Source organism: Tachyglossus aculeatus, chromosome 14 (assembly GCF_015852505.1).
Source record: "Tachyglossus aculeatus isolate mTacAcu1 chromosome 14, mTacAcu1.pri, whole genome shotgun sequence".
Classification (NCBI taxonomy): domain Eukaryota; kingdom Metazoa; phylum Chordata; class Mammalia; order Monotremata; family Tachyglossidae; genus Tachyglossus; species Tachyglossus aculeatus.
In genome coordinates, this window is record NC_052079.1 from 40,980,777 (window position 1) to 41,006,812 (window position 26,036).

The 26,036-nt window shown below is 41.9% G+C and overlaps 1 protein-coding gene across 5 annotated transcripts in view; it reads right to left on the reverse strand.

Annotated features, from left to right (window-relative positions):
* ANKS1B (ankyrin repeat and sterile alpha motif domain containing 1B) overlaps positions 1-26,036 on the reverse strand; it is a 624,779-nt gene that overhangs the window by 301,664 nt on the left and 297,079 nt on the right. For 4 of the 5 annotated variants that reach the window (XM_038756218.1, XM_038756216.1, XM_038756217.1 and 1 more), the window contains exons 13-14: positions 16,479-17,071; positions 8,234-8,306 (exon numbers count right to left, since the gene is read on the reverse strand). In XM_038756218.1, the coding sequence (XP_038612146.1) occupies positions 8,234-8,306; positions 16,479-17,071 (666 nt within the window). Of the gene's footprint in view, positions 1-8,233; positions 8,307-16,478; positions 17,072-17,243; positions 17,359-26,036 lie in introns of those variants that run through there. The other variant, XM_038756219.1, reaches the window with a different exon arrangement.

Genomic DNA, 26,036 nt, shown 5'->3' on the forward strand with positions numbered 1-26,036 from the left:
ACCTCCTTGGGAGAGTTACTGGAGGAAAAAACACCATAAATCACAGGGTATGCTAAGACGCATTTATTAACATCTGTTCTGGCTAAAGGTACCATCCTCTATAGCAAAATTTTATAGGTTAGTGCAACTCTTGCATTTATTAAACATATCACGTAGAGTAGACCTACCATTCTGATGAAAATACATTCTCTGGAGTGTGACATAAAGACAGGACTGGAGAAAATGTCACTTACATTTTACAGCATTTAAAAAGTAGTGTGCAGTTTCTCTTAAAGTTGGAAATTAAATGAGAACCCATTTTATAAAAAAAAATTAAAAATTGGTTTATGTTAAGTACTTACCATGCGGCGAGAACCTTATTAAGCTCTGGAGTGGTTATGGTACAATCAGATCAAACACACTCCTTTCCTACGTGAAGTTCACAGTCTTACAAGAAGGAGAACAGGTATTCCACAGCCAATTTTACAGATGAGGAAACTGAGGCACCAAGAAGTTACATGGCTTGCTCGAGGTCATACAGCAGGTAGGTAGCAGAGTCAGGATTAGAACTCAGGTCTCCTGGCTCCCCCAAATCTTGTGTTCTTTCCACAAGAGTACAATGCTCCACAGTGAGAGACGCACACACTCAGGCAGAGGTGATGGACTGCTTACTCAAGGGCAAGGACACCCACAAACTTCCTGCAGTGCTTAGTACACTGCCTGCACATAGCAAGTGCTTAACAAATATCACTTAAAAACAACACCCCACAGGCTTCCCTTGGCCACCTACTCAGTAGGGGAATTATTTAATGATTGAAAAGTGGTTAGCAAGGAAAAAATGGAATTTCGGTTGCACAGTTAAAATGCTTCTCCTCTGAAATTCAAGCACAGAAGCACCCTAAAATCTTGTGTTCTTTCCACGAGAGCACAACGCTCCGCAGTGAAAGAGACGCACACACTCAGGCAGAGGTGATGGACTGCTTACTCAAGGGCAAGGACACCCACAAACTTCCAACACTCTCTATATCATGATGCAGACACAAACCAAACACAAACCCCCACACTGTCAAACGTACAGAGAGCCATTACAAGTAAGCACTTGCCAAGTTGATGTCCTGATATCTGGCGTCCATCATCAATCGTATTTATTGAGCGCTTACCATGTGCAGAGCACTATACTTGGGAAGTACAAATTGGCAACATATAGAGACAGTCCCTACCCAACAGTGGGCTCACAGACTAAAAGGGGGAGACAGAGAACAAAACCAAACATACTAACAAGATAAAATAAGTAGAATAGATATGTACAAGTAAAATAAATAAAGAGAGTAATAAATATGTACAAACATATATACATATATACAGGTGCTGTGTCCAGATCAGAGAATCAGAGAGAGAGCAGATTACGGCGAGTCCCAAGTTAGACAGTCAAGTTCTCTTTTTCCTCCAGTGGGACCACCACCATGATACCACTGCCATATCTGCCAAAACCACCCTTTTCGTCATGGTAAATTACTTCTTGGGGATTTCTGACTTAGCTGCAAAGGAAGCAACCCACATCTAGGGCAGCAATGAATGGCAGCAAAGAGTCAGGAAACTAGATCCCAATTTATGTGGGGCAATAGGTCATCCCAAAAGCCTTTGAGGCACAGAAACCCGTAGTGCTTAGTACACTGCCTGCCACCTGGTAAGTGCTTAACAAATACCACTTAAAACCAACACCCCACAGACTTCCCTTGGCCACCTACTCAGTAGGGGAATTATTTAATGATTGAAAAGTGGTTAGCAAGGAAAAACTGGAGTTTCAATTGCACAGTTAAAATGCTTCTCATCTGAAATTCAAGCACAGACGCACCATAAATATTTCACTGTTATAGACAGCCTCCCAAGATATCCACTTATTTTTTGTGACACCCTAGTTGGGAAAGAGGGACAGATGAGAAATCAGAAATTCTGGGTTTGATTTCCACTTGCATTATTATTTTGAGTAACTACAGCATCAAATAAACTTTCTGTGCATCAGACTGAATTACTGCTCATTCCAACTCTGAAATGCTTGGGCGAAAGTCACTCCAGAATATAAATGCAAGCAACTTATCTTTTACATGTCTATATATTTGATATTATGCACATATTATTTTAAAACATTTACAAAGCATAATGTGTAATGAGTTCCTGCAACACACTTTAAAAAACCTAGTTACAAATTGTACATCATTGTTTTAACTAAGGCAGCGTGGCCCAGTGGAAAAAGAATGAACAGGGGAGTAACAGGATCTGAGTTCCAACCCTGGCTCTGCCATTTATCTGCTGTGTGATCTTGGGAAAATCACTTTACTTCTCTGTGCCTCCGTGACCTCATCTGTAAAATGGGGATTAAGGCTTTGAGCCCCATATGGGACATGGATTGTGTTCAACCTGATTATTCTGTACCAACCCCGGTGCTTAGTACAGTGTCTGACACACAGTAAGCACTATGTGCCAAGCAGTTCAGGTGTTGGAACTTAAAATGCAATGGGCTGTCCCCTCAAAAGTTTAAATCCTGCTCACAGCGCATTTATTCAGTGCTGCGAACAATGCTTGGCACATAGTACGCACTTAAATACCATCATTATTAAACACCATTTAAAAAAGCAAAACTAAAAACTGATGTCTGTCCTTGAAGGCTGAGGATATTAAACGTTTTTTGGACAGAGTTTGGTGATTAATCTGCCTACCAACTCTGTTAGATTGTACTCTCCCAAGTGCTTAGTGCAATGCTCTGTACACATCATCATCATCAATCGTATTTATTGAGCGCTTACTATGTGCAGAGCACTGTACTAAGCGCTTGGGAAGTACAAATTGGCACATATAAGTAAGTAAGCACTCAAAAAAGCAACTGGCATCAATTGGCACTTGCACTTGGAGAACTGCTGGTTACTGTGAAGCCCTGAAAGTAGTTGTCATATAGAAGAGTCAGGAATGATCAGTACAGTCAAAGCCACTGTAACGAAAGGAATAGTTTTTAGTTTGTGTCCTCTGAATCTGGGAACCGGACCTTGCCAACCAACAGGCTTTAATAAATGACCGTTCTCTGGGCACCTTTATAATCTTCCCAAATATCATCATCATCATCATCAATCGTATTTATTGAGCGCTTACTATGTGCAGAGCACTGTACTAAGCGCTTGGGAAGTACAAATTGGCAACATATAGAGACAGTCCCTACCCAACAGTGGGCTCACAGTCTACAAGGGGGAGAGAGAGAACAAAACCAAACGTACTAACAAAATAAAATAAATAGAATAGATATGTACAAGTAAAATAAATAGAGTAATAAATATGTACAAACATATATACATATATACAGGTGCTGTGGGGAAGGGAAGGAGGTAAGATGGGGGGGATGGAGAGGGGGACGAGGGGGAGAGGAAGGAAGGGGCTCAGTCTGGGAAGGCCTCCTGGAGGAGGTGAGCTCTCAGCAGGGCCTTGAATATGAGAAAAGATGCTTCAAAGATATACCCCAAACTGGGGCTTCTGTGATAAATGGGCTTTCTTTCCTTGCTGTGAGGTGCATGGAAATGGCAGTAGGCTGCAGTGTGTTGTTGCTTTATAATAATAATAATAATGATGGTATTTGTTAAGCACTTACTATGTGCAAAGCACTGCTCTAAGCTTTAGTCACCTGGGAGGCAGCCTCCTTGCTCTCATGGGCCCTGACCTAACCTGACTTACCCAAGCCCCAACCACAACCCTTTCCCAGACTCTGTCTTGCCCTCCAATGCACACCACCTCCTTTCACTCCCCACCACATGCTTGCACATCTTTCTGGTTAAATATTTTTTTTCTGACCTGTAATTCACAACTATATTTACACCCACCCTACTTCTGAGCATGGAAAATTCCTTGGTGAACTCTGCAACAATTTGTTGGTTCACAAAGCATGTGACTATTTGTTGTTTTCTGGGCTGGTTTAGTTACAAATATCATAAATGCTCACAAAATTAGCTCTCTTACATTGAGCCTCTGCCTTAGAATAAGTTGTATCCTGAGGCAAAATTCTACAACCTGACAATATGCTCTGCATAAAGCAAAATTCCTTAAACTAGGAAGCAGCGTGGTTCAGTGGAAAGAGCCCGGGCTTTGGAGTCAGAGTTCATGGGTTCAAATCCCAGCTCCGCCAATTGGCAGCTGTGTGACTTTGGGCAAGTCACTTCACTTCTCTGGGCCTCAGTTACCTCAACTGTAAAATGGGGATTAAGACTGTGAGCCCCCTGTGGGACAACCTGATCACCTGTGGGACAACCTGATCACTTTGTAACCTCCCCAGCGCTTAGAACAGTGCTTTGCACATAGTAAGCACTTAATAAATGCCATTATTATTATTTTTTTATTATTATTAAACTAAATCAAAATTTATCTCCCATTAATTTCACTGAGCAGTTCCCCTTTTCTCATGCAACAAGGCATTGAAAGAAAAGACGGGATAATTAGGTTTGACTGGTAGCTTTTTGTCATCATTTAGAACACCTTTTCATCGGTTTCCCGTTGGATTTGTGCTTTTCCGTGCCAAGCAATTTGAGGATTTTTTTTTTTTTTACCATGTCCCTGTCCTCACTCATAAATTTTGCCAGAGACTCACCTACCCTTCTTGATCGTTTAAAAGTAGGTTCTTCCAATTCCAGGGACAATCTCTGTCTCCTCTTCTAGGTTGTAAGCTTGTGAGCAGGGAACCTATTACCAACTCTGCTATACTATACTCTCCCAAGCACTTAGTGCTCAAAAAATACAGCTGATGACATGAAGTTAAAAAGTAAGGCCACGCCACTGAGGAGAGCCCTGTAGCTCCTGGTTAGCTCTGAAAGGCTTGACAGTGTGAATGATACTTTCTGCAAAGTCTCTGTCCTCATTCAGTCAATCAAATGTATTTATTGGGTGCTTACTGAAGCAGCAGGATTTAAAAAAAATTTAAGGTGGTGTGCAATGGGCATTAAAGAAGGATGGTATAGGAGACACTCACTTCTAAACAACTGTCATTCCCAAATATAACCTTAGATCAACATCATCCCCCATGCTCACTTCCTATCTCTCACAGTTAAGTGTGAAGCTGGCCAGTATTCCAATATTGGGGTATGATTTCTTCTAAGGGCCCATGACCCTGAAATCACTTGTGAAAACTGTGCGCCTTTAACAAGATATAGTACAGTGCTCTGTACACAGTAAGCACACAATAAATATGATTGAATGAATGAATGAATTCCTCCTGTTTTAATTAGGAACGCTTTAGTGTCCTACAAATACGAAAAAATTGGGATTTTTTTTGGCTCAACAAAAAGAACTACAAAGTCCAATACATATCCAAGTGAGAGGCTGTGATGGTACATTAATTAGAGCTACCCAACATACTGCCCAGCTGCATAACAGAAGCAGCATGGCCCAGTGAATAGAGCACAGGCCTGGGACTCGGAAGTACCTGGGTTCTAATTCTGGCCCTGCCATTTGCCTGCTGTGTGACCTTGGGTGACACTTAACTTCTCTGTGCCTCAGTTACTTCATCTGTAAAATGAGGATTAAGAACTCGATTATCTTGTATCTTCCCCAATGACTAGTACAGAGCTTAGCATATAAGGGCATAACACATAGCAGAATTATTATATTGTAACATATTTATGTAGAATATATATGTACATATGAATTTATATTTAGAGAAGCATTTGTCCTAGAAGACAGAGCATGTGCCTGGGTGTCAGAGAACCTGGGCTCCAAACCCAGCTCTGCCACGTACCTGCTGCATGACCTTGGGCAAGTCACTTAACTTCTCTGTGCCTCAGTTCCCTCATTTGCAAAATGGGGATTCAATACCGGTTCTCCCGCCCACTTGGACTGTGAGCTCCATGTGGGACCTGCTTAGCTTACATCTACCCCAGCACTTAGTACTGCACTTGGCACATGGTAAGCACTTAATGAATATTCCAATTATTAGTAATAATAATAATAATAATGATGGCAAGCACTGTTCTAAGCGCTGGGGAGGTTAACAAGGTGATCAGGTTGTCCCACGGGGGGCTCACAGTCTTCACCTCCATTTTACAGATGAGGTAACTAAGGCTCAGAGAAGTGACTTGCCCACAGTCACACAGCTGATAAGTGGTGGAGCCGGAATTTGAACCCATGACCTCTGACTCCCAAGCCCGGGCTCTTTCCACTGAGCCACGCTGCTTCTCCATAGTATATATTAGTGTTATTATTATTATTACTATAATTATTGGCCTCTCTCACACGTTTTTATATTTCTTTTACAATCAGATAAAAAAATCCCTACTACCTTTTTTTATTCACCTGTAAGTTGCAATCGTCCCAAACTATCTGACAGGTTAGGCATGGGCGGAGTCGTTGTGGAGGCCATCCTAGAGATGCAAAAGAAAAGGCCTACATCAGAAGTGGCCCCCACACTATCTCTTGAGCTTCTCGAGGCCCCTTGGAGACCTCTTATGAAAGTTTTGGCTCCCAGGTTACGTTCAGGGAATAACCACACTGTAGCTACCCCTAACCAGCTGATCACTCCCAATCACGTTTTGCTTCCAGCAAACACCAGTGACCCCCCGAACTGGTGGACCGCTACGCCCTTGCCCTCCAGCAAAGCTAGTTCTGCCCCCATGACACACTGTATAATGTACAAAGACGAGTGTTGGTGTTAAAAAGAAGCAGCATGGCTTAGTGGAAAGAGCACGAGCTTGGGAGCCAGAGGACGCGGGCTCTAATCCCAGCTCTGCCACTTGTCTGCTGTGGGACTTTGGGAAAGCCACTTAACTTCTAAGTGCCTCAGTTACCTCATCTTTAAAATGGGGATTATGACTGTGAGCCCCATGTGGGACAACCTGATTACCTTGTATCTATCCTAGTGCTTAGAAAAGTGCTTGGCACATGGCTTAACAAATACCATTATTATTATTAATAATAAAAAGGAGGTGTACTTCTTGATAGAGGCAACGGGAAGGAGCAAGACTAAAGAGGTGCAGTCCAAGTCTCTATTCCTGCCAACCCTCACCCCCCTCTTGTCTCTTGTGCTTTTTGAACAGCTCAAGATGATTTATGCAGCCCCCTGGGCAAATAATGTTGACTAATAACCTTTCAAGGACCTCCCGACTCTAAATTTATAAGCAAGATGGAACCTCCCACGATGTTCCATAATACTAAAACACTTTAACCATGTAGGAGTAGTCGTTAATGGTCATGCAAATAAGTCCCTGCACAGCACTTAAGAGCTCATCTTAACCAAACTTGACTCCAATTTTCACTTTAACGCTTAAGTCGCTCTAGAGATAAATCACCTTTCCTCTTATGACACATTTGCTGCTTCTATTGACTTAAATGTAGCTCTAAGAAGATAGGCCATCAAGGTTTTCTAAGATGTGATAACTCCTCAGATATACACCCTAATGTTACTTTATGGAATTGCTAAACAGGGATCATCCTGTTTTCTCCCAAAGCAATTTCTTTCACTGAAAAAACACTTGGGCTACTATTGACCCCTAAGTGCTTATTTCTAAAAGCACAGCAGAGATCTCCGTTTACAGGCCACAAGTGAAGCTGGTCCTGAAAATTCCCGTCTTCACTGCTTCAAATAGATGAGCAAGAACCCCACAGTCAATTTCCCTATGTTACTTGACTCTAGAGTCAACTTTACTATCTATCCCATTATTTCTTGGTTCCAGGAATTAATAGGATACCAGACATCAAGAAACTGCTAGTGAAACGAAATAAATCAGTCTCGAATAACAAGTAACAACTGAGTAATGACTAAGTTACAATTTATGCCAGTCAAAAAGAATGCTAACGTCATCCCCATTGCTACCAATGGACCCCCAAGGGGAGGTTAATAAAACGTATGAGCTGTTACAGAAAGCCGGAAGCAAGGCACTGCAAATTGAACGGATTGATCATGCTCCTGAATATTTCAATTAATTCTGACCACAAAATGTGTGTAGTGTGTGTTTTCTGAATGCAATGTACTCATAAAACAGATCTGTGGAAGCATTTTTCTTGTAAGGGTATAAAGAAAAATCATTACTGCGATCTTGTCCAATTCTTGTTCAAACCATTTCAGTAGAGCTGTTGCCTACAGCAGTTGAAAACTGAAGGAAATTCATTTTCAACACTAACATTAACATCACTGTCCAAAGGCTAGCACCAGTTCTTTGCTGTTGCAAAAGACCAATTTTAAAAAAACCCCACAAAAAACTTTTCTTTTAATAGGGAAAAGTTTTCTTACTTGCAGCCTCATCATTCATTTCTTCCAGTTCAGCGTTGATTCCAACATCTAAGGAGCTCATTATTTTATCAATCTGCAAGAAACAAAACAGGAAAAATGCTTCATTAAATTCATCTATTGTAGTTCATGATAATCTTGTACGATGAGATTAGTTCAGTCTTAGCAATATTATCAAGACAATATCATACTCAGGCGAATAGCAAAAACTGATTGGAAAGAGGTTGAGATTTTTTTACTTAAAAAATTGTGTCTCTTTCCTCTCAGCTATAAAGAATTGTATGACACATTTGTATAAAAATGGCTAGATTCCCCAACTCTTCACTATTCCACCCCCGAGCTCACAGAAACACATACTTTCTTTCATGGTAATAGCTTTGGGGCCGAAATTTAAGTGGTAGCTAGCAATGTAACTGTTAGGGGCATAATGTGGGAAAAGACTGCTACTGTGTCTTAAATAACAAGGAATAAGATGATTGCCTAAATTTGCCAAGTCCTCTTAATTTTTCCTCCTCAAAATTTCCGGAATCCAATTCCTCCTACTACTACTTAAGCTCCTTGTAGGCAGGGAACATATCTACCAATTCTGACTGAATAAATATGAATGAAAATAATCTCCCAAGTGCTTAGTACAGTTCTCCACACTCAGTTAGTGCTCAATAAGTACCATTAATTGATGGATGACTACCCCCTCAGGTTTGGCACTTTTCTCCCTTCTTCCAAACTCTCCTCTATCCAGTCTTACTTCACATGCTGCCCACATGATTTTTCATAAATGTTGTTCTGCCCATATGTCCAAAAGCCTCCAAAACTTACCCCATCTTCTCTGCATCAAGCAGAAACTCCTAACCACTGGCTTTCCAGCACTCAAACAACTCTCTCCCTCTTAGTTTTCCACTATCTTCTTCCACTACATCCCAGTTGGCACTCTTTACTCTCCAGGGTTCATTCATTCACTCAATCATATTTACTGAGCGCTTACTGTGTGCAGAACACTGTACTAAGCACTTGGGAAGTACAAATCGGCAACACGCAGAGACGGTCCCTACCCAACAATGGGCTCACAGTCTAGAAGGGGGAGACAGGCAACAAAAGATTCTACGATGTGTTGGTATATTTTCCATCGCAAAACTTTAATAAGGTGAACTGCTTCGAGATTATCTGAGAAATGGGACTCATGCAGAGAACTGACTGTCCTCTGGGGCCTCATGTGTACTGTTCCTTCAAAAGTGGGTGCATGGGGGAAAGGCGAATGTGTGTGTCGAGAGAGGAGGTAGGGGAATATGTAAGTGAAGGGCGACACACACGCATGTTCGGTCACCACCACAATGACGGGGAAAGGAGGAACACATGCTTTCCTGCGCTGTCCTATATCATTAGCCCGGGCTCTGGGATGGAGACCAGAGCAGGGAAAGTACGGAAGTGTGCTTTCCTCTGCTCTTCTAGATCATCAGCCTGGGCTGTAGAGCAACAGAGTGGGGAAAACAGGAAAGCAAATGAGGCTCCTCACCAGCCCCCATACTCCGAGGGTTCGTGGGGCCTGAGGTTCAATTTCCCACTTGCCACGCCGGCCTCCGGAGAGGGGAAAGCAGGAAAGCCAGGTTCACCTGCACCTTGGGTTTGTTTTCTTTGTGTTTTTTAAAAAATGATCTAAAATAAATCAGGATTTGATTTTTTATTTTCCTTTTCCCAACACTACCTACCCCAGTGTCCGCACCGGGCCTGTGAGGAGGTAAGCACAGGGGCGGGCATCAGATTAGGTCAAATGACTGGCAGGGACAGGGGGCACCTCAGGATTGGCAGAACTGACAGGAAGCCCAGGAAGAAGTGTAAGCCAAGCAAATGCCTTCTCTAGACGGTAAACTGCTGGTGGTTAGGGAATGCGTCTAACAGCTTCTTTGTACTAAATTTTCCCAAGCTCTGAGTATATTACTCACCACATAGGAAGCACTCAAGTACCACTGACTGACTGCCTAGGCAAATTGCAACCTTGTTGCAGACTCTTCTCAAGCTAAATCTACTCACTGTTGCCTCATAATAATAATAAGAATAATAATAAGAATAATAGTGGCATTTATTAAGCACTGACTATGTGCCAAGCACTGTTCTAAGTGCTGGGGAGGTTACAAGGTGATCAGGTTGTCCCATGGGGGGCTCACAGTCTTAATCCCCATTTTACAGATGAGGTAACTGAGGCACAGAGAAGTTAAGTGACTTGCCCAAAGTCACACGGCTGACAATTGGCGGAGCCAGGGATTTGAACCCACGACCTCTGACTCCAAAGCCCGTGCTCTTTCCCACTGAGCCATGCTGCATGGCACAGTGGATAGAGCATGGAGGTAGGAGTCAAAAGGAGTCAAAGGTGAGAGTCAGGAGTCCGAGGGTCATGGGTTCTAATCCCGTCTCGGATACTTGTCTGCCTTGTGACCATGAGCAAGTCACTTCACTTCTCTGTGCCTCCGTTACCTCATCTGTAAAATGGGAATTGAGACTGTGAGCCCCACATGGGACAGAAACTGTGTCCCACCCAATTTGTACTCACCCCAGCGCTTAGTACAGTGTGTGGCCCATAGTAAGCACTTAAGAAATATCATTATTATTATCTCTCCTCCCATTGACCTCTTGCTCAAAGCTTCCATCCAGCTCAGAACTCCCTTTTCCTTCACTTCATACAAATCACTGCTCTCCCTATCTTCAAAGACACTGAAGTCACTTCTCTTCCAGGTTTCCTTCCCTGATTTATTTCTAAACTCCCCAGTTTTTAATGCCCCTCCTGCCATTTCAGCACTTTTTCACCACCTAAGCTCTCACCACCCCAACAGGGCTTATATACATATTTTATCTACTCTCTGTTACTAGCTCCAATCTCTTATATATTTGCCTGTCTCCTCTGCTAGTTTGTAAGCTCCTTGAGGGCAGTTATCATGTATACTCCCTGAAGCGCTTAGTACAATATTGTGCACATAGTAGGCACTCAAAAAATGGTACTGATTAAATTTGATCAACAATTCAAATAATCTATTTTATGCAATGGAAATATCTTAACTTTTTCTAAACAGTGTATTGTAAGCATGCTATAACATTACTGTAGGGTATTATCTAGTATGCTCCTATGGCCAGGATAATAATAACAACAATATTAATAACAATAATAAGACTTGTTAAGCACATACTTTGTGCCAAGCACATAAGTGCTGGTGTAATAATAATAATGATGATGGTATTTGTTAAGTGCTTACTATGTTCCCGGCTCCACCAATTGTCAGCTGTGTGACTTTGGGCAAGTCACTTAACTTCTCCGGGCCTCAGTTCCCTCATCTGTAAAATGGGGATTAAATCTGTGAGCCCCACGAGGGACAACCTGATCACCTTGTAACCTCCCCAGCGCTTAGAACAGTGCTTTGCACATAGTAAGCGCTTAATAAATGCCATCATTATTATTATTATTATTATGTGCAAAGCACTGTTCTAAGTGCTTGGGGGTTACAAAGTAATCAAGTTGTCCCACATGGGGCTCATAGTCTTAACCCCCATTTTACAGATGAGCGAACTGAGGCCCAGAGAAGTTAAGTGGCTTGCCCAAGGTCAAACAGCTGACAAGTGGCAGAGCAGGGATTCGAACCCATGACTTTTGGCTCCCAACCCCGGGCTCTTTCCACTGAGCCACGCTGCTTCTCTAGATACAAGTTAGACACTAGTTAATCAGGTTGGGCACAGTCCCTGTCCCAGATGTGTCTGAAGTTTAAGAAGAAGTAGAATTTAATCCCCAGTTTATAGAGGAGGTAACTGAGGCACAGAAAAGTTAAATGACGCGTTCAAAGTCACACAGCAGAAACGTGGAAGATACTGGCAGAGCTGGGATTTGAATCCAGGTCTTCTGATTCCCAGGCTCACGCTCCTTCTATTCGGTCATGCTTCTTCTTAGGATCACATCTTCCATTCCCCTTAGTATTCAGTTCTGTTTCTGCACTGAGTAAACAATGCAGACCTACTAGCCGTTTAGGCTAGCTGCTGTCATTTATCAGCAAACTCTTTCATCATTCTCATTACAAAGGAAAATAGCCTGCTTATAAACAGTTATAAACATCCCTTTATATACACCATTTTACAGACTTAGAAACTGAACTGTAGAAAGGAGTTATGAATTTTACCAAGTTGAAAAGGAAAAGCAATTGAAATAGGATTAGAATACTTGAATTTTTAAAGCCTAATTCAGTGCGTAGTCATCATCATCATCATCAATCGTATTTATTGAGCGCTTACTATGTGCACAGCACTGTACTAAGCGCTTGGGAAGTACAAATTGGCAACATATAGAGACAGTCCCTACCCAACAGTGGGCTCACAGTCTAAAAGGGGGAGACAGAGAACAAAACCAAACACACTAACAAAATAAAATAAATAGAATAGATATGTACAAGTAAAATAAATAAATAATAGAGTAATAAATATGTACAAACATATATACATATATACAGGTATATACATATATACAGGTAGTCACTGAGATTCTTTTTTCTCTAAAACTTCTTAAGCACAATAAGAAGAGCCACAAAGACATTAGAGAAGGTGGGCCACCTTAATGCGATTCCCCTTCTGCTGCAGAATCTCTCTCTCTACAGATGCCATCTTTCTGGTTTACCTGAACTCACATCCTACCCAGAGGCAGGGTGATGGACCAGATGATTTTTGGACATCCCCTTATGCCCCAGGATTCTATTAAAACAGGAAAACATTATTCCAAAATGCAAAATATAAAAAAGTTCAATTATCTACAAGAGGTTTAAAAGCTACTAAAAAAACACCGTATTAGAAATGCAGAAAGATAAATACCACAGAGCAAAAGAGAACAAGTGATCAATACAGACCAACATGGTTAACTGGCCAAGTCAAAATATCCATCAGGAGAAAAAACCTCTCTCTTTAGAAAAGAAAAGTTTAAATCCCCTCTTAGAGAGGGAAAGATCAGAAAGAGTGGCAGGTCAGATGAGATCCAGAAAATGAGATGAGCCAAAGAGGTATTTGCAGGGAACCTTGGAAGAACCCCTAAAAGATAATGATAGAACACAAAGCTTTCAGTACATCATGTCAGAGATGATTATATTATAGTAGTACACTGTATTAGAAGTAGTAGTAAAAGCATTTATTAAGCACCTTCTGGGTGCAGAGCACTGTCCTAAGAGCTGGGAGAGAATACAGAGTTGGGAACTAGATCCAGTCCCCATCCCTCAGGCGGCTCACAATTCAATCCAGTGTTCAGTGTTTTGCTTGGGACACGGTAAGCTCTTAAGTACCCCAATTATTAATCACAATAATCATAACGGAAAAATAACATTTGGAGATAAAAAGGAGGCGGAAGAAGGGCTGAATTAACTTTTTTTTCCTCAGTCTTTACTGAGAAAGATATAAGAAAGTCCCTACACCCAAATAGTGATTCACAGTTGTCAAGGCAGAGATACTGGATTAAATTGTAGTAAACATACAGGATGTTTTAGGCTAAATTGAAAAGCTAGCTGTAAATAAATCACCAGGACCAGATGACAGCCTCCTAAGAGTTATGAAGAAACTTGGAGGGGGAACTGAATTGCTGCTGAAAGTGATTCATTTGTGATTACAAATGACCACTGGAGGTCTGGTAGATCTCCAAAGTAGCACCTATCTCTAAAACATCCTCCAGTAAACCCTGAAGATTAGAGACTGGTGAGTGTTGCTTCAGTTCATAACAAACAGGGAGACCATTATAAAGTTTAGATTAGATGAGCACTTAAATGCAACTTTTGAAGGAAGATAATATTCCTCACAAGACCAGTGGAGGTGTCTGAATGGCTCAATAAGCATGTGAAAAGATCGGAACTGAGATATCTAGGGAACGAAAGGAAAGTTCTCTCACGAATAACAACCTGGATAAAAGAAACAAAATGGAGGGTGTGGATAAATGGAAACTTCTGCATTGAGAAAGAGTGAGCTCCAGAGGATATCAGTTTGGAACTGTTTCATTTATATTATTGATAAATAATCTGGAGAGGGGAGTTTGCAGGGGACATTATGCTTACATTTGGGGAGAAAATGCAGGAGGATCGAATTTAATGAGTGAGCAGAATTGGAGGAGAGAAGACTCCAGTGTGAACAGGGCTGGCTGCAGATACTCAAGCGCTTAGTATAGTGCTCTGCACACAGTAAGCACTCAATAAATACGATTGAATGAATGAATACTGAGCTACACTGAGGTGGGACCAAAAGGCCACCCCATCCTTACCCCATCCTCTGCCACGCTGTTCCGCATATTGCCACCACTTGTTGCATAAAATAACACAATGATTTCATAGATCCCACTAATGGACCATTATTATTGCACTGCCAAACTTGAGAAGGGTGGTAGTGTGGACATCTTTTAGCAAACCTATGCTGCTGCTATCTTTGGGAAGAAAAGAGTGGCCACCAATAATAATAAGAATAATAACTGTGGTATTTTGCTAAGTGCTTACTATGTGCAAGGCACTGTACCAAGCACTGGGGTGGATACAAGAAAATCAGGTTGGACACAGTGCCTGTACTACATGGGGTTCGCAGTCTTAATCCCCATTTTAAAGATGAGGTAACAAGCACAGAGAAGTAAAGTGACTTCCCCAAGATCACTCAACAGGCAAGTGGCAGAGCCGGACTCTCACGCCTGTGCTCTACCCACTATACCACACTGTTTCTCATCTTTGGAAGGTCAAGCATGGCTACCCCAGTCAGTGTGTCAGTCAGTCAATCACATTTATTAAGCATTCATTCATTCATTCAATCGTATTTATTGAGCGCTCACTGTGTGCAGAGCACTGTACTAAATGTTTGGGAAATACTGTGTGCTGATCACTGTACTAAGTGCTTATGAGAGTACAGTATAATAGACACATTCCCTGCCCACAACGAGTTTACAGTCTAGAAGACAAGCTACCATGCAACAACACCCTGAGGCAGTGGCTTATTCTGCTCACCATCTGAAGCGGGCTCAGAATGTGTCTGAGTATTAAAAAGAGACTGAGATAAAGATGACCCAAACTACTCCCCAGGTTGATGTGTTCTGCCCTCATTTTTTCAGCTATCCATATTTCCATTTCCTTTAATAATAACGATAGCATTTACTAAGTGCTTCCTATGTTTAAATCACTGTTCTAAGCGTTGGAATAATAATGGCATTTATTAAGCGCTTACTATGTGCAAAGCACTGTTCTAAGTGCTGGGGGGATACAAGGTGATCAGGCTGTCCCACGGGGGGCTCACAGTCAATCCCCATTTTACAGATGAGGTAACTGAGGCACAGAGAAGTGAAGTGACTTGCCCAAAGTCACGCAGCAGACTACTGGCGGATCTGGGATATGAACCCATGACCACTGACTCCGAAGCCCATGCTCTTTCCACTGAGCCATGCTGCTTCTCTGCCTGTATTATCCTATCCATGGGATTCATCTTGCCCATTATATGTTAACCATCCTGAAGGAAGGAATTGTGTTTTGGTATCTGATGCATTGTCCAAGTACTTCCTGCAGTGCTCTGCACAAGAGGCAGCGGAAGAAATACTACTGATTGACTGATCTGTTACAGCTCAGGAAAGGCCCTTAAGGGGTCATCGGAGGCTGCTCCTCAAATCACTCACCCAGTGGGCAACAGCAAAAGGAATGGCCGAGAAAACGCTGGATGTCACTGGAAAGAATACTCGAAACAAAAAAACCAGAACACAAAGTTTTGCCACTATCTAAAAACATAGGTGACTTCCAATTGTGTTGGAGTGTAAGATAGCCCATATATAGTTTTGCTACTAAAGTTCTGATGGTAAGGAACCTTCAAGGCATTCCTAGGGTACTTGGTGCTCTAAAGGAAGACAAGGAGCTAATAAAGCATTTTACAAGTACTGATAAGAAGCAGGGAAGCATCAGCATAAGTATTTTGCTTACTCTGTCATCTGCATTTGTACGGTATATGGTGAACACACTCTTGTTCTGCCCAGATAGCTATTATTTCCGCTTGAAATGAATTTCTATGGAAACAATAGATTTTCCTACACAGATAGAACTGTGCTTTACCCTTCATAATTTGCAGAAAAATCACAACACATTACTCCGGGAGACTGCCCCTTCTGAATACTTGCCGTTCTTCATTCACATTACTTTTCACAGCTTTCTAAATCTTAAATAGGTATGGAATCTTTCCCCCCCCCCCCCATTATCCAATTTTCTCCTCAAATGACAGAGAGGCCACTACTTACTTCTTCCCATTCTGAAGTGAAGGACGGTGTTCGTTCAGAATTCCCCTTTGAACTGTGTTCAGTGGTTGAGGGCTCGCTCCAGTTGGCTCTTGGTGTTTTCTCACTCAATGGATAGGCAATGAGATCAGAGTCCGACTTGGACACGTTTCTGGATAAATGCAAATCTAGAAGGGCTCTGGGCAAAGACCGTATCCTCCCGAGTGTACACGCCCGCTCCACAAATGCCCCCGTGCTAATAATCCACTGGTCGCCATTCCTCGTTGTGCCGTTCCGTGTTGTTCTCGTGCCGATAAAGGTCCGGTTTTCTAATTGATTAATTTTTGTGTGAAATATTGTCCTGTTTACCACTTTGGGTTTGATTTTCTTCACTACAGTTTCTGGGTTGTTTTCTGGAGGTGGTTGCTTAGGTAGCATTGAATTAGTTATCAACCTGGTTCCTTCTGATGCCTCTTCACTCTGGTGGGCTTTACTGTAGAGCTGCAGTGGATTTTCAGGAGACTCACAAGCCGGAGAAGATCCGTGAAGAAGGCCAGCAAATTGCCCAGGTTCAGGTTCCTCGGGAATAGGACTTTTTTCCTGAAGACAGAGATTATCTGCAAAAGATGAAGTATGCTGTTACAACTCAGAATGGCTTTTGTTTTGTCATCGTTCATTTCACCCAAAACATTGGAAATAATAGTAGCGTTGTGCTGAAGCCTGGGCTAGCCAGGTTCTGCTCTATGACTCATTTCTAGATTTGTTTTATTCATCAACAGGAATATTTACCCATCGGACAGTACATTGGCAGGTTGATTTGCCATTTCTCAGCTTCGTTTCAACTCCGGTAACATATAAACACCAAAATAGGATGAGTAGAGTTAAATTTTAAGAGTCATTTTAGCTACCTTTTGACTTCTTACCCCGAAAATGGTCACTTCTAATTCATAATAATTAAGAAAAAACATCCATCAATTGATTGTAAAAGATGTGACAAGAACGCCTAGGCAGAGTACAGCAGAAAAAAGACCTAGGAGTCCTAGATCCCTATAAAATGCACACGGATCAGCATGACTGGTATTAAAAAGTCAACATGGCACAGATCTGCCTTAACAGGATTATGCCATGGAAGTGTGGAAGTCATTTTTCTGCTATGTGCTACACTAGACATGCCTACATTAGCCTATCATATTCCATTTTGGTAATCACACTTTAAAAAATGAGTTAAGAAAATGGAACGGGTCCTGAGAAGAACAAGAAAATGATTAAAAGTGTAGAAAATAGGCAGTAGGAGGGCTTTAAAGGAATTGGGATTGTTTAGTTTAGACAAAAGAAACGACGGGGATGACAATAAATTTCTTCAAGTATTTCTAGTTTGCCTGTAGTAAGGGGGTGACCTGTTGTATTACATGTCCACTGATGACATCACAAAGGGGGACGCTATTAAATCAAAACAGGAGAGACTTCAGAAGGACACAGAGAATAATAGCTGGGCTGTTAGAATGCTACTGTGCTATAAAACTGGATGCCAAGGGTAACGGTGGAGTCTTCATCACTTTGGATCCTTAAGAAAAAGAATGAAGAGTCCAGGGAAGAACCTGATTCTTTCCACTATGTGATACTGTGAATTAGGTGCCTAACAAGGAAACTTTAATGAAATCCTAAAATGTAAATAAATATACCGGACCAAGCACATTTGTGCTAAATGATTCTCCGCGTCCAGAAAGAGTTAATGGGCACTCCCATGACCCTAACAAGTTATGAATTACATGAAAAGAGAGAAGACAGCCTGATGAGTTTATATGAAGAAATCAGAGAGAAATAATTAAAATCACTCCTTTTCCCCTTTGTTCAAAAGGGAAACCTGGTAGGAATCAATTAATAAATCATATTCATTCAGTGCTTATTGTGTGCAAAGCACTATACTAAGCACTTGGGAGAGTACAATATAATGGAGTTGGTAGACACATTCCCTACTCACAATGACCTCACAGTTTAGAGGGGGGAGATGGATAGTAATGTAAATAATTACAGATATGAGTGCTGTGGGGCTGGAGGAGGGGTGATTAAAGGGAGCAAATCAGGGCGATGCAGAAGAGAGTGGGAAAAGAGGAAATGAGGGCGTAGTCCAGGAAAGGCATCTTGGAGCAGATGTGCCTTCAATAAGGCTTTGAAGGTTGGATTCTGTCAGATTTGAAGAGGAAAGGTGTTTCAGGCCAGAGGCAGGATGTGGGCAAGAGGTCAGTGGCGAGACAGACGAGAAGGAGGTGCAGTGAGTAGCGGCACTAGAGGAGTGGAGTGTGCCGGCTGGCTTGTAATAGGAGAGCAGCAAGGTGAGGTAGGAGACGGCAAGGTGATTGAGTGCTTTAAAGTTGATGGTAAGGTGTTTCTGTTTGATGCAGAGGTGGATGGGCAACCGCTGGAAGTTCTTGAGGAGTGGGGAAACATGGACTAAATGTTTCTGTCGAAAAATGATTCCGTCAGCAGAGTGAAGTATGGACTAAAGTGGGGAGACACCGGAGGCAGGGAAGTCAGCAAGGAGGCTGTTACATAAATCAAGGCAGGATAAGATAAGTGCTGGGATTTACGTGGTAGCAGTTTGGATGGAGAGGAAAGGGCAGATTTTTGTGATATGAAAGTTGAACTGACAGGATTTAGTGACAGAAGTACGAAGGTCAATTTAGTTAATTTTCTTACTTTCTAACTTTCAGGGAATAGTCTGTTTTCCTAGCCGTAGCTATAGAAGTTATATATAATTTTTCTGTCTGGTATGTTTATTTTATCTCAGTATTCAGGTTGCTTTTCCTGCATTTTGTACTTCACAGTGGTAGCGTCAAATAAAAAATACAAATTCACCCAGGCAGGTGTACCAATTACATTATTATGGATCCCTAAAGTCTCAGTATTTCACTTAAATAAGCCTTAGATTTGAGAAGAAGGCATCTGATTCAAGAAAACAAAAGTCGCCGCCTGTGTGACTCCATCCTTTCCTGTTTTGTGGAGTTCATGAATTCTAGCCAGGTATGTTCTTGCCATAGTGCCCTTTAGCTTTTTCCTTGAGGCAAGCTTCATTTTTCTAAGATAAGAATCTTTACTTTTTCTTAAATATTATGCTCTGCTCTGTCCCACTACTTTATAAAAGGTTTGGAGTAGTGAGTTTGAGATTAAACACTAGTCTTTGCAAATGGAAGGAAATACCCATCGCTCCATGCTGCCTATTCTATCTTTGACCTCATCTGAATATATTCGACATAATTTAACAGAACACCTTCTGTGGCTTACAGTCCTCTGGACTGTAAGCTTACTATGGGCAAGGAATGTGTCTGCTAATTCTGTTGTATTGTACTCTCCCAAGAGCTTAGTAACAAGTGCTCTGCACATAATAAGCAATCGATAAACACCACTGATTGACTGATTGTTTGTGGTTAGCAATGGTAAACCATGAGACAAATGGTTTACCTGCAAAGCTGGGGATAAAGATGACTTGTTGGTTGAGCTGGGGAGCATAAATCAGTCAGTATTTCTGCTAATGTGGTTTCTGGGGCAGGCCAGGAGTACTCCCCAAACCTGGTCAAACTTGGGGCCATCGTTCAGGGCAATCTCATGATGGCTTTAAGAGGCCTATTGTGGGCTACAGGTGCCCCTGAGGGGTCCGGATCAGGTTACCCACTGATTCTGGATCTTGCCCTCCTTTTTGTTTTCTTTAGTATTTGTTAAGCATTCACTCATTCATTCAATCGTATTTATTGAGCACTTACTGTGTGCACAGCACTGTACTAAGTGCTTGGAAAGAAAAATACAGCAATAAAGAGAGACAATCCCTGCCCACAACGGGTTTACAGTATGCCAAGCACTGTACTAAGCGCTGGGATAGATACAAGATAATCAGATTGGATGGAATCCTTGCCCCACATGGGGCTCAGAATCTTAATCCCCATTTTACAGGTGAGGTAACTGAGGCACAAAGAAGCTAAGGGCTTTGCCCAAGGTCACACAGTAGACAAGTGGAGGAGCTGGGTCTTCTGACTTCCAGAAGCATGCTCATACCACCAGGCCACACTGCTTCACCGCAGGTACACTGAGCTACTTTCAGGTTCTGAGTGCCTTAGGGCCCGGAATCCGGAATGCACTTCACAGAATAAAATCCCCTGAGACCACTGGAATCCATCAGAATGCCGGGGTGGAGGGACAGCGGAGGGAAATGAACAAAGAGGAAGAACCAGACTGCCCCATTTTTGCAAGTCTCATAGACTGCAAACTCCACGTGGGCAGGGATTAAGGCTACTAATTCTGTTGTCCTCTCCCACTCAATCCATGCTATTTACGAGTGTTTATTATGTGCAGAACACTGCACTGAGTGCTTGGGAGAGTACAACAGAGTTAGCATGCACATTCCCTGTCCACAACAAGATTACAGCCTAAAGGGTGCTTCGTATGGCGCTGCACACAATAGGTGCTAGGTTAACCTCAATGGCTAGGACTCCCAAAGGTGAAAGTCAAATGGTTTGAAACTCGCTCTCCCCCATCCTACTGGAAAAGCAAAATCCAGACTGACTTGCCTGAGTTTATCCTGGGGTGCGGTAGCCCCAAAGGATTACAGAATTCAAGGTCTCCCTAATGCCTGAAACCACCTTGATGGAAATTTGTGTTTTGGCACTAAATTTGGCAATATTTGAGGAGTCATAGCAATAGGGTGCTACAATTTACAGGCCTATAAAATTCTTGACCATGAATCTACAGCAAAGAAAATCTATCGGACATCGACCTGTCAATAGAGTTTAATCGAAGGAAGGCAAACTGGATGAGGAGCCCTGTACTAAGAACCCGGTAAAGTACAAGAGTAGCAATCAATCAATCGTATTTATTGGATGCTTACTGTAAGCTGTAAGCATACAGTCTAGCAACAACAGAGCAAAACACACACTCCCTGCTCTAAAACAATTTACAATCTAATGGAGTGGTCTACAATCATGGACAAGAATAACAAAATTCATGTTTTAAAAATTATTTATAGAGATTTCATATGCATTTTACATGAGGAGCAGCATGGTCTAGTGGGTAGCGCACAGGCCTGGAAGTTAGAAGGACCTGAGTTCTAAGACCAGTTCTGCCACTTGTCTGCTGTGTGGCCTTGGGTAAGTCACTTCATTTCTCAGTGCCTCAGTTACCTCATCTGTAAAATGAGGATTAAGACTGTGAGCCCTCTGTGGGACAGGGACTATGTCCAACCCGGCTATCTTGTATCTACCCCAGTGCTTAGAACAGTGCCTGAAAAATAGTAAGTGCTTAACAAATATTAGTGTTGGGTCATCATCATCATCATCAATCGTATTTATTGAGCGCTTACTATGTGCAGAGCACTGTACTAAGTGCTTGGGAAGTACAAATTGGCAACATATAGAGACAGTCCCTACCCAACAGTGGGCTCACAGTCTAAAAGGGGGAGACAAAGAACAAAACCAAACATACTAACAAAATAAAATAAATAGGATAGAAATGTACAAGTAAAATAAATAAATAAATAAATAGAGTAATAAATATGTACAACCATATATACATATATACAGGTGCTGTGGGGAAGGGAAGGAGGTAAGATGGGGGGGATGGAGAGGGGGACGAGGGGGAGAGGAAGGAAGGGGCTCAGTCTGGGAAGGCCTAATTAGAAAGTGAAAAATTGTAATCCTCTAAGAAGGAACACAGTAACTCTACAACCTCTGCCTTTATTTCTATGCTCTTTTGGCATCAACTTCCTTTAGGAAAAAATTAAGCAATCATCCAGTAACTTATCCTAGTAGGCAAATCGGTGGCCATTTGAGGATTTCTCTGGCTCTATCCCAAGATGGGTGCTATCTGAAAGAAAATGCTATTGCTACAAATGCAAATGCTAAAACTTGAAAGCTGACTGTCAGAAGAACCAGTGTGTGATGAAATCCCCACCTTATCAGTGGAATGCTACCAGTCCCCATTCTGTAATAGCCAGGAGAAATTCTTCAGGAGCTTTGGCCTAAACTATATCGGATCTAGTTGGATAATCCCATCACGTCAACAATGTTCAGGGTCCATCTATGTTTGTCTACGAGCTGCTCACAAGCCAGATAAGACCACGTTGTCAGGCTGTTGCTTCCGCCATTTCAAAACTTCTTTCTTAACTCTCTGCCTTCCCAAGACAAGGGAAGATAATCGGTCCACTTTTTAACGTACATCGCAATTCTCAAAACTTCATGATTTCCAACTGTTAAATTGGCACGCAGACTGTGAAATTTCTGCACATGTCTGGCTAAGTATCCCACGTATCTAGTATTCATATTCTACGAAAAGAAGTAGGCTTTGAAAGAAAAAGAAGTTTGGCACTTAAATCCTTCCCACCACTTTCCGTATCTCCCTCAGCCATTAAATTATTTGTTTCTAGAACACTCTGAGTTCACCTGATCAGATTTTCATTAGTCTTTGAACTTCGGCAGCAGTTCCACTGACTTCTAAAGGAGATGCATTTCAGATTATTTTGCAGTGCATGGAGATAAACGGATAAATTGATCCAAACCTTAGCAGTACCTCAATTTTTTTTAACCCTGTTGACTATGGCACTATAGTCAATATATCAGGGTATGATGGAAAAGAAGTCCCTTTACATTTGATTGTGGGGTGGTGTACAGATTTTTCTTATATAAGAGCTGTTTTATACTCTAAAAATTTTAGTTATTCCCAAATTAACATGACAATAAGAACTGGTCTGGAAAGTTTAAGAAAAACCAAGAAAATAATTAGTGCCAAAACTTTATATAAAAGATTTTTTTTTGTCATGAGAACAGGCAGAAAATTATTCTTAATTACTATGCCTGTGTGCTTCAATTTGCAATAGGAAAACGTATGGTTTGGACTTAAAGTCACTTTAATTTTCCCAGTAAGGGGTTTGTAATGCACTAGATTCCAATGGATTAAATGGATTTCTTATTTCTGTCAAAGGAACCTTTTTTCCCCATATATACCTCCCCGGAGATCCCTCATTTCAAAGGAGCTGGAGAGTCATCCGAAGTATAATGCACATTAATAATAAATACCCAGAACATGTACAAAATCACAAAGAATAAATTGCATCTCCTGTTGTCAGCACCGCTGTTGCTATGGTAAAAGCATATGTGAAATAAAATTCCTTAGATTTGTGGTACAGCCATGGCAACAACACTATTACGGCACCTGTACTATTCATCAATTCAAATCCGGCCTCTATTTACCTCAGAAAGGGGGAGTCGAATGTACTCTGCACATAAATAACACCTAGGACATTAGCTTTAGCTGTCCATGTGACTACTTGGTTTGATACAGAAGAAAACAAAACTAGCAATCAAATTCCAATAAGTTCAAGCAAACTGCTTGCCTGCTTAATTTTGCCATTGACCATATTTAATGAAACAAGTGGAGCATTCCTGGTTGTTCGGGGTATTGATAGCTAGCAGAGTCATATAGCTAATTTATCATTTCTCTATTTGTAGGGTATGGGGCATTGTGTCACTTTACATGGACAGGAAAAGGGCCAGCGTTGTGGAAATGTCAGAAGGAGCAGAGAGGTGGCACAGGTGCAACAAACAGAGCCAACAGGGCCAGTGATGCGCGTCCAGTGGAGGGTTCAGTGCTTGAAAGTGACGCTTCTTGGAAGTGCTGCCTTTTCCAAAAGGGATCTATAAGGACCTGGCTCTCTAAATGTCAGTACTCTCCCAAGGCTTGCTGGACAGAACATGCGCCTGGGAGTCTGAAGGATCTGGGTTCTAATCCCAGCTCCACCGCTTGTCTGCTATGTGACCTTGGGGAAGTCACTTCACTATGCCTCATCTACCTCATTTGTAAAACGGGCTTCAATACTGAGAGCACCATGTGGGACGTGGACTGCTCCAACCTGATTATCTTGAATTCATTCATTCATTCAGTTGTATTTATTGAGTGCTTCCCGTGTGCAGAGCACTGTACTAAGCGCTTGGGAACACTTAGTACCGTGCCTAGCACTTAGTATGCATTTCACAAATACCATTAAAAAAAGAGGACATAGTGTAACGCTCTACACAAAGTAAATGCTCAATAACTACCACTGATTGATTGTCGTACAAGAAGCAGCAAGGCCTAGTGTAAAGAGCACAGGCCTGGAATTCAAGGACCTGGGCTCTAAAATCTGGCTCTGCCACTCGCCTGTTCTGTGACCCTGAGTCAGTCAACTTCTCTGGGCCTCAGTTTCCTCATCTGTAAAATGGGGATTGAGACTGTGGGCCCCTTGTGGGGCAAGGACTGTGTCCAACCCAATTATCTTGGATCTACCCCAAAGCTCAGTTTAGTGCCTGACATATAGTAAGCACTTAAACACAAAAATTATCATTATTATTACCTGGGCACTCACATTTCCCATAGCACTTAGGTAGTAATAACAATAATAATGGTATTTAAGAGCTCACTATGTGCAGGCACTGTACTAAGCACTGGGGTTCAATACAAGCAAATCAAGATGGGCACAGTCCCTGTCCCTCGTGAGGCTCACAGCCTTGATCCCCATTTTACAGATGGGGTAACTGAAGCACAGAGAAGTGAAGTGATTTGCCCAAGGTCATACAGCAGACAAGTGGCAGAGCTGGGATTAGAACTCAGGACCTTCTGACTCCCCAGCCTGTGCGCCATCCACTAAGCCACGATGCTTACTTACTCTATTACCTTTTCCGGACTCTTTTAATTTGTTTTCTTGACCACTTGCCCCATTATATTACTTGAGGGCAGGGAGAGTGTTTCCTAAGTCTACTATACTCTCTTTGTTGTCTCAGAGACAGACTGAGTAGGTAGTTGGAAAGAGGGTGGAGTTCGAGATCAGAACTGGTTGGTTTAAAATAAGAATGACCACAAAGCAATCCATGTTATTAAGAATGACTGGAAATGCAAAGGGAAACAGCAATAACCACACACACATACAAATCTGTTTAGACTGACAAACGGAGCAACTGATTAAATGAGTAATAATAATGGTGGCATTTCTTAAGTATTTACTATGTGCTGAGCATTGAATTAGGCCTTGGGGTAGATGATACAAGTTAATCAGGTTGGACAAAGTCCCTCTCCCACATGGGGCTCACAGTCCAAATAAGAAAGAGAGCAACCATTTAATCTCTATTTTACAGATAGGGAAACAGACAGAGGAGTGAAATCACTTGCCCAAGGTCACACAGCAGGCAATGGCAGAGCAGAGATTAGGAGGAAAAAAGATTAAGGTGGTGGGGCATTCACAGGAAAAACGGGTCTGAATCCTCATAGTATTCATCCCTTTATTATGTTTCTCTTATGGAAGTACCTTTGAGACAACAGACAGTCTACCTTTAGAAGAAAACGCACTGGCTAGAGGACAACCCCACTGTGAATTTATTCATTGCAAATCAGGAACTCTAAATACTGTGCAATTGCTTGCTGCAGTGGAAATTGGTTACCTCCTCATTAATGCTTTTAAATCAAAATTAAGACAGAAATCAAATTCACAAAATATTTATACTCATGGTCTCAAGATCTTAATTTCACAAGCACTCATTTGCTGCTGCTGCTGCTGCTGCTGAGATGTTA